General features: G+C 39.1%; 2 protein-coding genes across 2 annotated transcripts; both read right to left on the bottom strand.

The window, feature by feature from the left end:
* Nucleotides 1-3,172: 3,172 nt before the first annotated feature.
* Nucleotides 3,173-4,971, bottom strand: LOC145599390 (uncharacterized). The gene is made up of 2 exons (XM_081655782.1): nt 3,605-4,971; nt 3,173-3,368 (listed from the first exon to the last, which is right to left on the bottom strand). The coding sequence occupies exons 1-2, from the start codon at nt 4,767-4,769 to the stop codon at nt 3,334-3,336; spliced, it is 1,200 nt and encodes a 399-aa protein (XP_081511908.1). The 5' UTR covers nt 4,770-4,971; the 3' UTR covers nt 3,173-3,333.
* A 7,871-nt stretch (nt 4,972-12,842) lies between these two features.
* LOC145597116 (transcription factor PRE4-like) lies at nt 12,843-13,969 on the bottom strand. The gene is made up of 2 exons (XM_081653283.1): nt 13,841-13,969; nt 12,843-12,992 (listed from the first exon to the last, which is right to left on the bottom strand). The coding sequence occupies exons 1-2, from the start codon at nt 13,967-13,969 to the stop codon at nt 12,843-12,845; spliced, it is 279 nt and encodes a 92-aa protein (XP_081509409.1).

The raw sequence follows: 13,969 nt of genomic DNA, 5'->3' as shown, positions 1-13,969 counted from the left end.
GGGACGTAAATGAGCAGCAACCTCTGGATTCTCTACTTTTGGCAACATGACTAAGAGAGAAGCATTGAGTTCTGAGAGAATATGTGAATATTTGCCGTACCTTTCTCATTGATTAAGAGTCAATATATAATACAATCGTAAGCTAGGTTAGGGTTAAGGCTAAACTAGTAATTTACAAACTAATTACAAACTAGATTATTTACATAATCTAACACTCCCCCGCAGTCAAAGCGGGAGGACCATGAACGCTTAGACTGTCCCGAAAATCATCAAATAAAACCTTAGGCAGACCTTTGGTGAAGATGTCTGCAATCTGGTATCGGGAAGGCACATGTAGGACACGTACTTCGCCCTTTTGAACTTTCTCACGAACAAAGTGAATGTCCATCTCAATATGTTTAGTGCGTTGATGTTGAACCGGATTACTAGAGAGATAAATCGCACTAACATTGTCACAATAAACTAATGTCGCCTTCGAAATAGGAAGATAGAGCTCGAGCAACAAATTGCGAATCCAGCAGGATTCCGAAACCACATTGGCAACCCCTCTGTACTCTGCTTCACAACTAGACTTAGACAAAGTGGGTTGACGTTTCGAAGACCAAGAAATCAGATTATCACCAAGGTATACACAATACCCTGATGTAGAACGACGAGTATCCGGACACCCGCCCCAATCTGCATCGGTGTATGACACAAGAGAAGAAACAGGAGATTTATGCAACTGCAAACCAAAATCTGTCGTACCTCGAATATAACGAAGAATGCGTTTCAACGCATCCATGTGCTCAACACGGGGTGAGTGCATAAATAAGCAAACCTGCTGAACTGCATAAGAGATATCTGGCCGAGTGAATGTCAAGTACTGCAAAGCACCACAAAGGCGCCGATAAGAAGTAGGATCGTCATACAAAGCACCCTCCTGAGTGCTCAATTTGCCTTTGGTGTCAACAGGAGTGGCCGAAGGCTTGCAATTCGCCATTCCTGCTTTTTCCAAAATTTCCTGTGCATACTTCTTTTGAGATAAAAATAAACCATTTTTACCTCTAGTAACAGCAATACCCAAAAAATAACTCAGAGGACCCAAATCCTTCATAGCAAATTCAGAACTGAGTCGAGAAATGATATGTCGTCGGAGAGAGTCCGATGAAGTAGTTAGCACAATATCATCAACATATAGAAGTAGATAAGCAGTATCATTACCATGGCGATAGATGAACAAAGAGGTATCAGATTTGCTATTAGCAAAACCAATAGTAGCCACAAAATCTGCAAAACGTTTGTACCATGCACGTGGTGCCTGTTTCAGACCATATAGTGACTTCTCTAATAAACAAACATGATCAGGTTTATCGGGATCTTTAAATCCTAAAGGTTGATACATGTACACCGTTTCATTCAAATGACCATGTAAGAAAGCATTTTTCACGTCCAACTGATGAATGTGCCAAGACTTAGCCAAAGCAATGCTAAGAACCACCCGAATAGTAGCCGGTTTAACAACCGGACTAAAAGTCTCATCACAATCAATTCCTTCCCGTTGAGTTTTTCCATCACCAACAAGACGAGCCTTATGTCTCTCAAAAGACCCATCCGACTTAGTCTTATGCCGAAAAATCCACAAAGACCGAATTATGTTCACATTCGGTGGTCGCGGAACCAATTTCCAAGTTCCATTTTCAATGAGAGCATCATATTCTTCCTGCATAGCAATTTTCCAATTATGGTCACGAATAGCATGAACCGGGTTCTTTGGAATAGGTGATATGGAGGTAGTGGTATGATGTGTTTGGTCTTGGTATTTCGGATTTGGCTTCACGATTCCATGTTTACTTCGAGTATTCATGGGATGTGAGGGTTGGGGAGGAGGGGAAGAGAGATGAGAGGGAGGAGGGGCACCACGGCCTCTTGTGTGGGTAGCTCCCGAGTGGGCCGTGGCTGATTGAACAGTCCCACGGTCCACAGAGGAGCTATTCTGCCCAACAGAGGGGTTGTTGCCAGAGAAGAGCGGCGGCTGAGTTGAGGGAGAAGAGATAGGCTGCTGACTCGAGGAAGAAGAGAAGGGAGTGGGAAACTGCTGTGAAAACAGAGGGGTTCGCAGGTTAGTTGCGGGCTGGGAGTGCTCACCGCAGCCTGCCTGCTCCCTGCTGTTCCTGCCAGCACCAGCTACGCCAGCAGGCAATGGGAAACCATCGTGCTGGGCAGAAGCTTCAGCACGCACACCACTGCCCACGCCAGCGCCTGCTGGGTGTGCCGTAGGTGTGGGCTGTTGGTGTGGTTGGCTAGCAAATGGCAGCCCTTGAGAAACAAGGTGGTGACGAAGGAGAGGACTAATTTGATCATCATCACCTAAGAAATCATATGTATGCTCCTTGGGTGAATGTATGTTGGAAAATGGAAAAACTGACTCATCGAACCACACATGTCTTGCTATTATAATTTTCCGACTCGACATATCATAACACTTATATCCTCGATGGTTAGAAGGAAATCCTAAGAAAACACAAGGAGAGGACCGAGCTTGAAGTTTATGAATTTTAGAGGACGGAAGAAGAGGAAAACATAAACATCCAAAAATGCGAAGATGAGAGTAGTCGGGATTCTTTTGAAAAAGAATTTGAGTCGGAGATTTGTAGCCAAGAAGCTTTGTGGGCAAGATATTATGAAGGTAAGTAGCCATTTCCAACGCATGATGCCAAAAAGATGGTGGCAAAGAAGCATGACAAAGGATAGTACGAATGATATTGTTTATAGTTTTGATTTTTCTTTCGGCCTTGCCATTTTGAGGAGAAGTATATGGACACGAAAGACGGAAAGTCATTCCATTTTGGTGACAAAACTTGGTAAAAGAGTCATTGTCAAACTCACGACCATTATCACATTGGAACGCTTTTATTTCTCTCAAATTGGGTTTTGATATATGCTCTAACACGATTGAACAGGGTATAAACTTGAGACTTAGACGAGATAGGGAAAGTCCATAAAAAATTCGTGTAATCATCAAGAAATAGAACATAATACTTATGACCAAGAGAACTTAGAACGGGTGATGTCCATAAGTCACTATGAACAATATCAAACGGCATAGTAGTATGAGTCAAAGAATTATAAAAAGGCAATTTTATTAATTTTCCCAAAGGACAAGAATGACAAACATGTTTAATAGCCTTATTACAATTTATGAGATTGCTACTACGCAAAGAACTTAAAATTGCATTTCCCGGATGTCCTAGACGGGAATGCCACACACTAGAAGATAAAGCAGTAAATGCCGAAGGAGTGGAAGAAGCGGCTTGAAAATTTGTGGAGAATGGATAGAGGTCACCATGGCTATTACATCTCACTATTGTGCTCCCCGTCTGCAAATCCTTCACAGAAAACCCAAAAGGATCAAACTCAATAGAGACATTGTTATCAGTTGTAAACTTTCTAACAGAGATAAGATTTTTGATAAGATTTGGGGCATGGAGAACATTTTTGAGATGTAGAGAGTTTTGGTTCAAGGAAGAGTGACCATAACCATGTATCGGAATTTTGCTACCATTACCAACAACAATTGCATTGTCTTTATTTTTATGCAAAGGAAAATAAGATGCTAAATTACCTCTAGAGTGAGTCATGTGAGAAGTGGCACCGGTATCCATATAGTAATTTGGATCATTCAAGGTGAGAGTGTGCATTGCTTGCTCAACATTCGTCGGCTCATAACCCGTAGTAGAGGACGGAGCATTAGTGAAGTACGCTTGTTGAGGCCGAGAACCTAGAATGCCAGATGAAGATGAATAACCTGGAGGCCGAAAACCCCACTGATTTTGTGCTGGACCTTGCGAGGGGTAAGGACAAGGAGGAGGAGCAGTCCACGGACCTTGGTAATATGCCCAAGGAGGAAACATCCAGGGCTGCTGAGCATAACCCGGGGCTGACTGTGGCTGCTGATTTGCACGCTGTTGGCCCTGCTGCTGCTGGCCGGAGCGCTGCTGACCTTGCTGCTGACTGTTCTGACCACCGTGGCCACCACCACGGTGTTTCCCTGACTTCCCTTTGCTGTTCTTACGGCCACGCGATTGCTGCCCACCGCGATTGCTTGCGGGCTGATCCACCGATTGAGTAGAGGAGGTAATATGAGCCTCTTCAGTCGAATCAGGAATAGAATCTGCGTTGCCTTGTTCCTCAAGTTCAAGCATTGACCGAAGAGTGTCAAAGGACGGAAGTGGATCAAGGTGTCGAACAGAGGTTCGAAAGGGTTTGTAATCCTCCGTTAACCCTTTCAAGAGTTGAAGCGCCATCCTATTATCAGAAACATGGTCCCCGACATTTCTCAAATTGTCAGCAAGAGCTTTGAGATGGGTACAATAGGATTTCACACCGTCGAATTGATCGAGTTTGGTGTTGGTAAATTGCGCATCAAGGTGGAGAGCCCGGGCAGACTTGTTATTGAGGAAAAATTTCTTCAATCGATTCCAAGTATCGATAGCCTTGTCGTCGGGTTCGATAATGGAATTAAGAAGGTCAGTGGAAATAGTATTGTAGATCCATTGACGAACTATTCCATCAAGGCGCTGCCATTGCGCTTTATCAGAAATTTCAGGAGCCTTGCCGTTCTCATCAACAACAGGAATGATATGGTCAATGACTAGGTGTGTGCGGCAATGAAGTTGAAACAAAGTCGACCAAACATTGAAGTGTTTGCCATCATAATCAAGGACAATAGGAATGCAGGCCTTGATATTAGGAACGAGGGTTGCAGGATGAACTTTCTGATCAGCCATTGGAGGAAAAAGAAAACTGAAAGAGGAAAGAAATAAGACGATCGGAGAAGAAGAGCGGAAGAGAGTTAGGGTTTCGGATCGAAAAACCTAAGCTCGTGATACCATGAGAGAATATGTGAATATTTGCCGTACCTTTCTCATTGATTAAGAGTCAATATATAATACAATCGTAAGCTAGGTTAGGGTTAAGGCTAAACTAGTAATTTACAAACTAATTACAAACTAGATTATTTACATAATCTAACAAGTTCCTTCAACAAGAAACCTGTGTTGAAAAAATGTTGAACTGCCTCTATAACGGCATTACCAACCAAGTCTGCCTTATGTAAGAGCAATATATATAAGACCGTCTCTTGTATTATAGTGGAGAATGCTCGTGGACCATACCCTTAAAAGACTAGTATCGCCTTCTAAAGTTAGGTGTTTACTTGTGATTTGAATTGGTCATTTGTGTTGCATGTCCTTCCCTATAGCGACTTTCAAACTTTAAATCATCATTCGATGAGTGGTAGTAACGCGTCTCGTTCAAAAGTTAACTGATATCTAAAACTGGTTTTTTTTTTAATCCCCCCTTATATTATAAGTGTTTTTGTTGATGAGCTAATTATTATTTGGTTAATAAGCTTGAGAAGTAATAGTGGAGACTTAGATGGTTTTTTTTTACAAAAAAAAAATAATAACTAATAATATTGGAAGTCTGTGCATATGGCTTATAGCTCTTATTAGATATTTAGATGTGCTATGCATACGTACCAAGGAACAAAAATTTATGGAAGAACCGTACCCCTATGATTGTTGCGATAATAAGCTAATTTATTCGTTCCAAGGTGCACAAAATCACGGTTGCGACTTGTGAGCCCTTGTGTTGGAAGTTCTTGATATAAAACAAGAGTGTTGGGAAAAATAAGAGAGAAAGAGAGAGAGAAATAAATGGAAGGGGAAAAGTCCCACATTGATTGGGGAGGAAGGTTTTTCCTTGTTTTTATAATGTATTGCTTTAGCACTACTTAGTTGAGTGAGTTGGAGGTGTGTGTTACTCCACACACACACACGCGCGCGCGCGCGCCGAGCCGAGCCGGGTCGGGTCGGGCTCGGGCCTCGGGACTTGGGGTCTTGGGGAATGCGATGCGCGGGCGTGGGTCCTTGTTATCTTTTTGGAGAAATTTTATTTCCCTTTTCTTTGTCAAACAGAATATTCCTTTTTTGTCTGTTGGGTTTATTCTTTTCTGACTGTTGTGAGAATTAATCAGCCATTAATTCCTTGATTGTAGCTGACTGATTAATTCCTTGTTTCTTGCCTCAGTTGTTGACTGACCAGATTAATCTGGTCGTTTTCTTGGCCAGATTCTTCCCACCTTTCATGCTTTCCGTTTTTCCTCTTCACCCTATAAATATTCGGTGGTTTTCTTAGCCAAAATACACAACACAATCAGTCTTCTCTTTTCTCTAAACTTATCTAAATACATGTTCTTTCTGTTCTGTTTTCTGGGCAAGTATTCTGAGTTCCAGTCGGGTTTGTGAGTGCACATAAACTCCGGCGCCGTGCTTATCCTGGAGGGCGACCGCAATTGTCTACTGCACCGGGAGGTAGCGCGGAATCGTCTTTTAGGTCAGTGGTTCTCCACGACGCGGCTATTGTCAGTTTGGTTCACGCATCAAGAGATAAGTTATTTCTGTTTTATTGCTTATTAGTATAACAATCTAAAAGACGATTATGGCTTCCAAATTCCTTGTTCCTGATATGTCTAAACTAGAACCTCTTGATGGAAAGAATTATAAACGTTGGGCTGTTAGGATGCATTTTTATTTGGAGCAGATTGATGTTGCATATGTTCTTGATGATATTGTTGAACCTGTTGATAAAGATGATTTGTCTGAATCTGAGATTAAGTTTTCTAAGGATGATAGAACTTGTAAGGGCATGTTGTTGCATTATATGTCGAATAGTCTGTTGGATATTTATATGGGTTTCTATCATGCTAAGGATATTTGGGATGCTTTAGAGAAAAAATATGGAACTGATGATGCTGGTACTAAACGTTATTGTGTTAGTAAGTGGTTAAGTTTTCAAGTTGTTGATGATAAGCCTATTATTGATCAGATTCATGCTTATGAGAGTATTTGTATTAATATGGCTGCTGAAGGTCTGTCTATTTGTGATACTACCCTTGCTATTGTTCTTATTGAGAAACTCCCTCCCTCTTGGAAGGATTTTCGTAACCAACTCATGCACAAAAAGAAAGACCTAACCTTAGAGGAACTTGCTGCCCACCTCAAAATTGAGGAGGAAAACCGTATCAAAGACAAAACCCCTTCTGTTTTCCCTTCCTCTTCTTCTGCCAAAGCCAACCTTGTTGAACCCAAATCAAACAACCAGTCCAAAGCCAAAAACAGTAACCTTAAGCCTAATGGGAAAATTCAGAAGTACAAGTTTAAGGGAATCTGTTATGAGTGTGGTTTGACTGGTCACAGGGCTAGAGATTGCAGGGTCAAGAAGAAGAATGGGCAAAGTCAAGCAAATCTTATTGAGGATTCTGACGTTATTGTTGCTGTTGTTTTAGAAGCTAACTTTACAGGTAATGCTGCTGAGTGGATTGTTGACACTGGAGCTACCAGGCACATCTGCGCCAACAAGGACATGTTCACTACCTATGACAAGGTTGAAGGTGAAAATGTCTTCATGGGCAACTCAGCTTCTGCTTCTATCCAAGGCAAAGGGAAGATCGTTCTCGCTCTCACTTCTGGAAAATTGCTTACTCTCACTAATGTTTTGCATGTTCCAGAAATGCGCAGGAATTTAATTTCTGGCAGTTTGCTCATGAAAGCTGGACTGAAGCTCTCCTTTGATTCTGATAGATTAGTTCTTACTCGCAATGGGGAATTTGTGGGGAAGGGCTTTTGTAATGGGGGGCTTTTTACTCTTGATGTTAAAATTGACACTATGAATAAGAATGCTAGTACTTCTTCTGCTTATATTGCTGAGTCTATTGATTTATGGCATGCTAGATTAGGTCACGTTAATTTTGATTCTGTTAAAAGGCTTAAACACTTAAATTTGATTCCAAGTTTTTCTAAAACTGATTTTTCGAAATGTCAAGTTTGTGTTGAAGCCAAATTTACTAAGAAGCCATTTAAATCAGTAGATAGACAGACTGAAGTACTAGAACTTGTTCATAGTGACTTAGGTGATTTTAATAATCACGAAAGTAGAGGGGGTAAAAAGTATTATATTACTTTTGTTGATGATTGTTCACGTTTTTGTATGGTTTATCTTCTCAGGTCTAAGGACGAAGCTGAGGAAATGTTCCTCAAATATAAAGCTGAGGTAGAAAACCAGTTGGACAAAAAGATCAAGAGGGTTAGGAGTGACAGGGGTGGGGAGTACAGCCCTGACACTCTTAAGGCATTTTGTGAGCAACTTGGCATTGTTCATGAGACGACGGCTCCCTATTCACCCGAACAAAACGGTATAGCTGAAAGGAAAAATAGAACTTTAAAGAATATGATGAATTCTATGCTTATTAGTTCTGGGCTTCCTAATAACATGTGGGGGGAGGCTATTCTTTCTGCTTGTCATGTTTTGAACAGGGTTCCTCACAAGAAGCTTGACAAGACTCCATACGAAATATGGAAAGGTCGAGCGCCAAACCTGAAATACTTGAAAGTGTGGGGGTGCCTAGCAAAAGTAGGCATACCTAGCTTCAAGAGGGATAAGATTGGTCCCAAAACTGTTGATGCTATTTTTATTGGCTATGCTTATCAAAGTGCAGCTTATCGTTTCTTTGTTAAAGGTGCTAACAATTCTTATGCAGGTGGTCATATCATTGAAGCAAGAGATGCTGAGTTCTTTGAGAACATTTTTCCTTTGAAAATGTCTCCTTCTAATGATAGTGAATTGCATGCTAGTAGTTCTGTTAGTTTACCTATTGCTAATGCTCCTATTACTAACGATGATTCTGTTTTGGAGCCAAGGAGAAGCAAAAGGGCAAGAAAGGAAAATAGTTTTGGTCCTGATTTTATTACTTCTTATTTATCTGAATCTTCCTTAATTGATGATGATTTTGTGCATATTTTTGTTTTGGAAGATGATCCAAGAACCTATGATGAGGCAATGAGGTCAGTTGATGCTGTATTTTGGAAAGAAGCAATTGATAGTGAATTACAATCAATTCTCAATAATAACACTTGGGAATTGGTTGAACTTCCTAGAGGTTGTAAGCCCATTACTTGTAAATGGATCTTTCGGAAAAAATTAAAGGCCGATGGATCCATAGACAAGTATAAGGCAAGGATAGTGGTAAGGGGTTTTACTCAAAAGTTTGGCATTGATTATTTTGATACTTACTCCCCTGTTACTAAAATTGCAACCATTAGGACTTTAATTGCTCTTGCTTGCATTTTTGGTCTTGTTGTTCATCAAATGGATGTCAAAACTGCATTTTTGAATGGTGACTTGGATGAGGAGATTTACATGGTCCAACCTGAAGGGTTCGTTGTTCCAGGACAAGAGGAGAAGGTTTGTAAGTTAGTCAAGTCATTGTATGGGCTTAAACAAGCTCCAAAGCAATGGCATGACAAATTCGATAAGACTATGACTGGTAATGGTTTTCATGTTAATGAAGGTGACTCTTGTGTTTATTTTAAGCATGATAGTCATGGGTGTGTAATTATTTGTCTTTATGTGGATGATATGTTGATTTTTGGGACTAACTTGGATCGTGTAAATGAGACAAAACAGTTTTTGAGTTCGAATTTTGAAATGAAAGACATGGGTGAGGCAGATGTGATTTTGGGAGTAAAAATCAAGAGGACTCCAAATGGCATCTGTCTTAATCAGTCACACTATGTTGAAAAACTTCTTAAAAAGTTTGACTCATTTAATGTCGATCCAGTTAAGACTCCCTATGACCCAAGTTTCCACTTAAGGAAAAATAATGGTAATCCAGTTAATCAGTCTGAATATGCTAGAATTATTGGTAGTGTTATGTTTCTTATGAACTACACTAGACCTGACATTGCTTATTCTGTTAGTAGGTTGAGCAGGTACACTCATAATCCAAGCAGTGATCATTGGATTGCTCTAAGGAGGTTGCTTAGGTACCTTAAGGGTACTATGGATTGGGGTTTGCACTACTCCAAATTTCCTGGAGTTTTGGAGGGTTTTTGTGATGCCAACTGGGTATCCGATAATGATGAAGTTAACTCCACTAGTGGCTATGTCTTCACCCTTGGGGGTGGAGCCGTATCCTGGAAATCTTGTAAGCAATCTTGTACTGCTATGTCTACTATGGAATCTGAGTTTATTGCTCTTGAATTAGCAGGTCATGAGGCAGAATGGTTGAGGAACATGCTTGCAGATATTCCACTGTGGGGGAAGCCAGCTCCTTCAGTTGCACTTCATTGTGATTCGCAAGCTGCTATTGCTGTTGCACACAACCATGCCTATAATGGGAAGAAAAGACACATCCGTCTGAGGCATAAAGCCGTCAGAAATTTGTTGTCTGAAGGGGTGATATCACTGGACTATGTTAAGTCCGAAAAGAACATTGCGGATCCGTTAACTAAAGGCCTATGTAAAAAACTAGTTTTGGAAACATCGGAAGAGATGGGGCTAAAGCCCGTTGTATGAATTGTGAAATAATGAACTCCTACTCACTATGAGTTCAAAGGGGAACGTTATGTAATAATTCGGAAGCACATTTTCATTTTATTTGTCCATCTCTAGATGTTTGTTTTGTGCTTAGCTACATATGAGAAGGAGGTTGAGCATACGGCTCTTAATGAACCCATATCCATATTTTTGGAGGTGTGTTGTAGCTCACACTTGATGGAGTTCACCTACTTAGGTGTGGAAGTGTGGCCGCTTCCTATGAGTATTTCGTGGGCTTATACTCTAGAGCACCTATGAGCATCCAGGCTGGACGTATGGCCAGTATAATGCGTCATCTTTATTCGCGGAATTTCAGAATATTATACATGTTCAATTGTGTGGCTCAAAGTGACGGGTCCCTAACTCCCTATTGAGTTCAAGACGAAGGTCACTTGTTAGGTGAGGGATCATAGCTTGATGTCCACTATGTGTTAATTCAAGTCGCGAGACATTGACACTTATGCAATTGTTTTGTTTTGCCCAGAATTCATTTTTCCTTTCTTTCTTTTTCATATCTTCGAACCTGTGGGGGATTGTTGGAAGTTCTTGATATAAAACAAGAGTGTTGGGAAAAATAAGAGAGAAAGAGAGAGAGAAATAAATGGAAGGGGAAAAGTCCCACATTGATTGGGGAGGAAGGTTTTTCCTTGTTTTTATAATGTATTGCTTTAGCACTACTTAGTTGAGTGAGTTGGAGGTGTGTGTTACTCCACACACACACACGCGCGCGCGCGCGCCGAGCCGAGCCGGGTCGGGTCGGGCTCGGGCCTCGGGACTTGGGGTCTTGGGGAATGCGATGCGCGGGCGTGGGTCCTTGTTATCTTTTTGGAGAAATTTTATTTCCCTTTTCTTTGTCAAACAGAATATTCCTTTTTTGTCTGTTGGGTTTATTCTTTTCTGACTGTTGTGAGAATTAATCAGCCATTAATTCCTTGATTGTAGCTGACTGATTAATTCCTTGTTTCTTGCCTCAGTTGTTGACTGACCAGATTAATCTGGTCGTTTTCTTGGCCAGATTCTTCCCACCTTTCATGCTTTCCGTTTTTCCTCTTCACCCTATAAATATTCGGTGGTTTTCTTAGCCAAAATACACAACACAATCAGTCTTCTCTTTTCTCTAAACTTATCTAAATACATGTTCTTTCTGTTCTGTTTTCTGGGCAAGTATTCTGAGTTCCAGTCGGGTTTGTGAGTGCACATAAACTCCGGCGCCGTGCTTATCCTGGAGGGCGACCGCAATTGTCTACTGCACCGGGAGGTAGCGCGGAATCGTCTTTTAGGTCAGTGGTTCTCCACGACGCGGCTATTGTCAGTTTGGTTCACGCATCAAGAGATAAGTTATTTCTGTTTTATTGCTTATTAGTATAACACCTTGAACTTGATTTAGCTAGCATGTAATTGTACTAAATATATATATACAAGAAATAATTGAAAAAATGATTAATTAATTAATCAATCGAAGTCATACCATGCATATTCATTTAAAAATGATTTATTTGTTCCTTCAAATAAAATGAAAAAAAAAAAAAGATTTATAAGAGTTGTGAAATTGAGCCCTTGTTTTCTGTAACTTAAGAGTCAGGTTTGATCAGTTTTAATGTTACTCGTAATATTTTGGATTTTAAAGTTAGTAATTACAAATGATGAAAAAGGTGAATCAATCTAATCAAATTTGATAAATCGGTAAAATTTCATTTTTGATCTTTAACTATCATCATTTTACATGCAATATTGTAAAAATCATTTTAGATCATATACAAGTTTCAAGAATAAATGTATGTTTTGATCACAACAAATTACTCGTAGTTTTAATCAACAAATCTAGTTTTACTCGGCGACAAAGAGACATGTTGATGAATTCCAAACAAGAATAGTGGCTAACTAGAACCTCCCAAAACTTATTGCTCACATCTATAGTTAATTAACATTGGTAACCAAATTTATTTATATATTTATTAATTGTTTTTTTTTACGGATAATCTAAAATAAATTTTGATAGACTTAATTAAATTAGCAACTAATTTAGGGTATGCAGCCCATCAATTAGCTTGCTAGATCAAATTCATAGAGTACAATAACATTATAAGAATGATCGAAAACAACAATTATATTTTGTATTACACACAATGAAGGAGGTCCATTTTATTATAGTACTCGTATGATTTTTTGCTTAAAGGAGCTTGAAATAAAAAAGAAAGAAAATCTAATCAACTGCCCTACTACAGCTTAATCCAGCATCTAGCTAGTGACACAACCCTAGGGGGGCAAAAATTAAACTCAATAAAAACAAAATTTATTATAATTATTTGAAATTAAATTAAAGTGCATGACTTGACTACCCAAAAATTAAACAAAAAAAAAAAACAAAAAAGTAGAGAGAAATACACACAAATCACTAAGTAGTAACAACCTTAATTAATCAACTATTGCATTAATAAACTTCTAATTAGTGCTGCTTGAGTAGTATCTGTTGTTTCTAATAGTTGAGACAATCTCTCACTCAATCCATCTACTTCTCTATGCAATGTTTTGATGTAATTGCAAGTCTCTTGCAATACTCTTGATGCCGATACCTGCAAAATTATTAACCAACAAATTAATTATTATTACTCGGAATATCTTTTTGATGGGTGTCGATTACCTTAAATGAGAATTCAATCTTGGAAATGAAACCCGAGGTTTAGAATAAAATACTATATTTATCGATCACTACCATTTGTAAATCTCTCTGTATATAAGCGGAAAAACTTTTATTTTACTTTTATGAATACATGCAGACGGGATAACGAATATGACTTTAAAACCTTTTTAAAATTTGTCATGACGACTAAGCAAAAATTGAACTTGTTCACATTCATAGAGTGTAAATCGTTGATAATGCCGACACCAACTATCAACTCAAGGTATCAAGTCATTTTCTTACATGAATTATTCCGGACTAGTAGGAAAAAAAAAGTCAAAAAGTCAATTTACTAGATGCTTTGTGAATTTTCAAAATTTGGAATTTCTCGTAATCAAGACTTTAATTTAAAAATAAAAGGCAGAAAGAGAATAATCAGTCCAAATATAAAATGGTGGTCGTAATTTTTGTAACAAGTACGGAGTAATATTGTATCAGTATTATTTATTTATTATAAAGGTAAATTCACTTTAATTAAATATATAAGTGATCATAAAATATATATATAAAAAATAATTACATCAATAATTTCTCAAGGCCTCATGGGTAGATCTACAATGAAGATGAAATCATTTTTTTATCATATTTTATTTGTGAGGCCTAGGGAGAAAGAACCGAATGACGAATAATGTAAATAGAATTCAATCTCTTTTCAAGGCTTATATACTTTAATCAACTAAGTTAGTTGACATACTCGAAAAAATGTAATGTAATGATACATGCAGTATCAGATTTACATACCTTATCGGGGCGTCGAGTGTTATGGAGCTCAGGGAGAAGTTGCTGCAACTTAGAGACAAGATCTTGAATTTGATCATCAGTTATTCTGGAACCTCCAGTTTGCCTAGACCGTGACCTTCTGCTAGACAT

Source organism: Chenopodium album, chromosome 20 (genome assembly GCF_948465745.1).
Source record: "Chenopodium album chromosome 20, dcCheAlbu1.1, whole genome shotgun sequence".
Lineage (NCBI taxonomy): Eukaryota > Viridiplantae > Streptophyta > Magnoliopsida > Caryophyllales > Amaranthaceae > Chenopodium > Chenopodium album.
This window is presented reverse-complemented; position numbering and strand designations above follow the sequence as displayed.

Coding starts and splice junctions, on each gene's coding strand:
- LOC145597116 (XM_081653283.1), bottom strand. CDS start 13,969: ATGTCTAGCAGAAGGTCACGGTCTAGGCAAACTGGAGGTTCCAGAATA. Junction 12,993..13,840: donor ACACTCGACGCCCCGATAAG/GTATGTAAATCT, acceptor ATAATTTTGCAG/GTATCGGCATCAAGAGTATT.
- LOC145599390 (XM_081655782.1), bottom strand. CDS start 4,769: ATGGCTGATCAGAAAGTTCATCCTGCAACCCTCGTTCCTAATATCAAG. Junction 3,369..3,604: donor TCACATGACTCACTCTAGAG/GTAATTTAGCAT, acceptor TTTTCTGTGAAG/GATTTGCAGACGGGGAGCAC.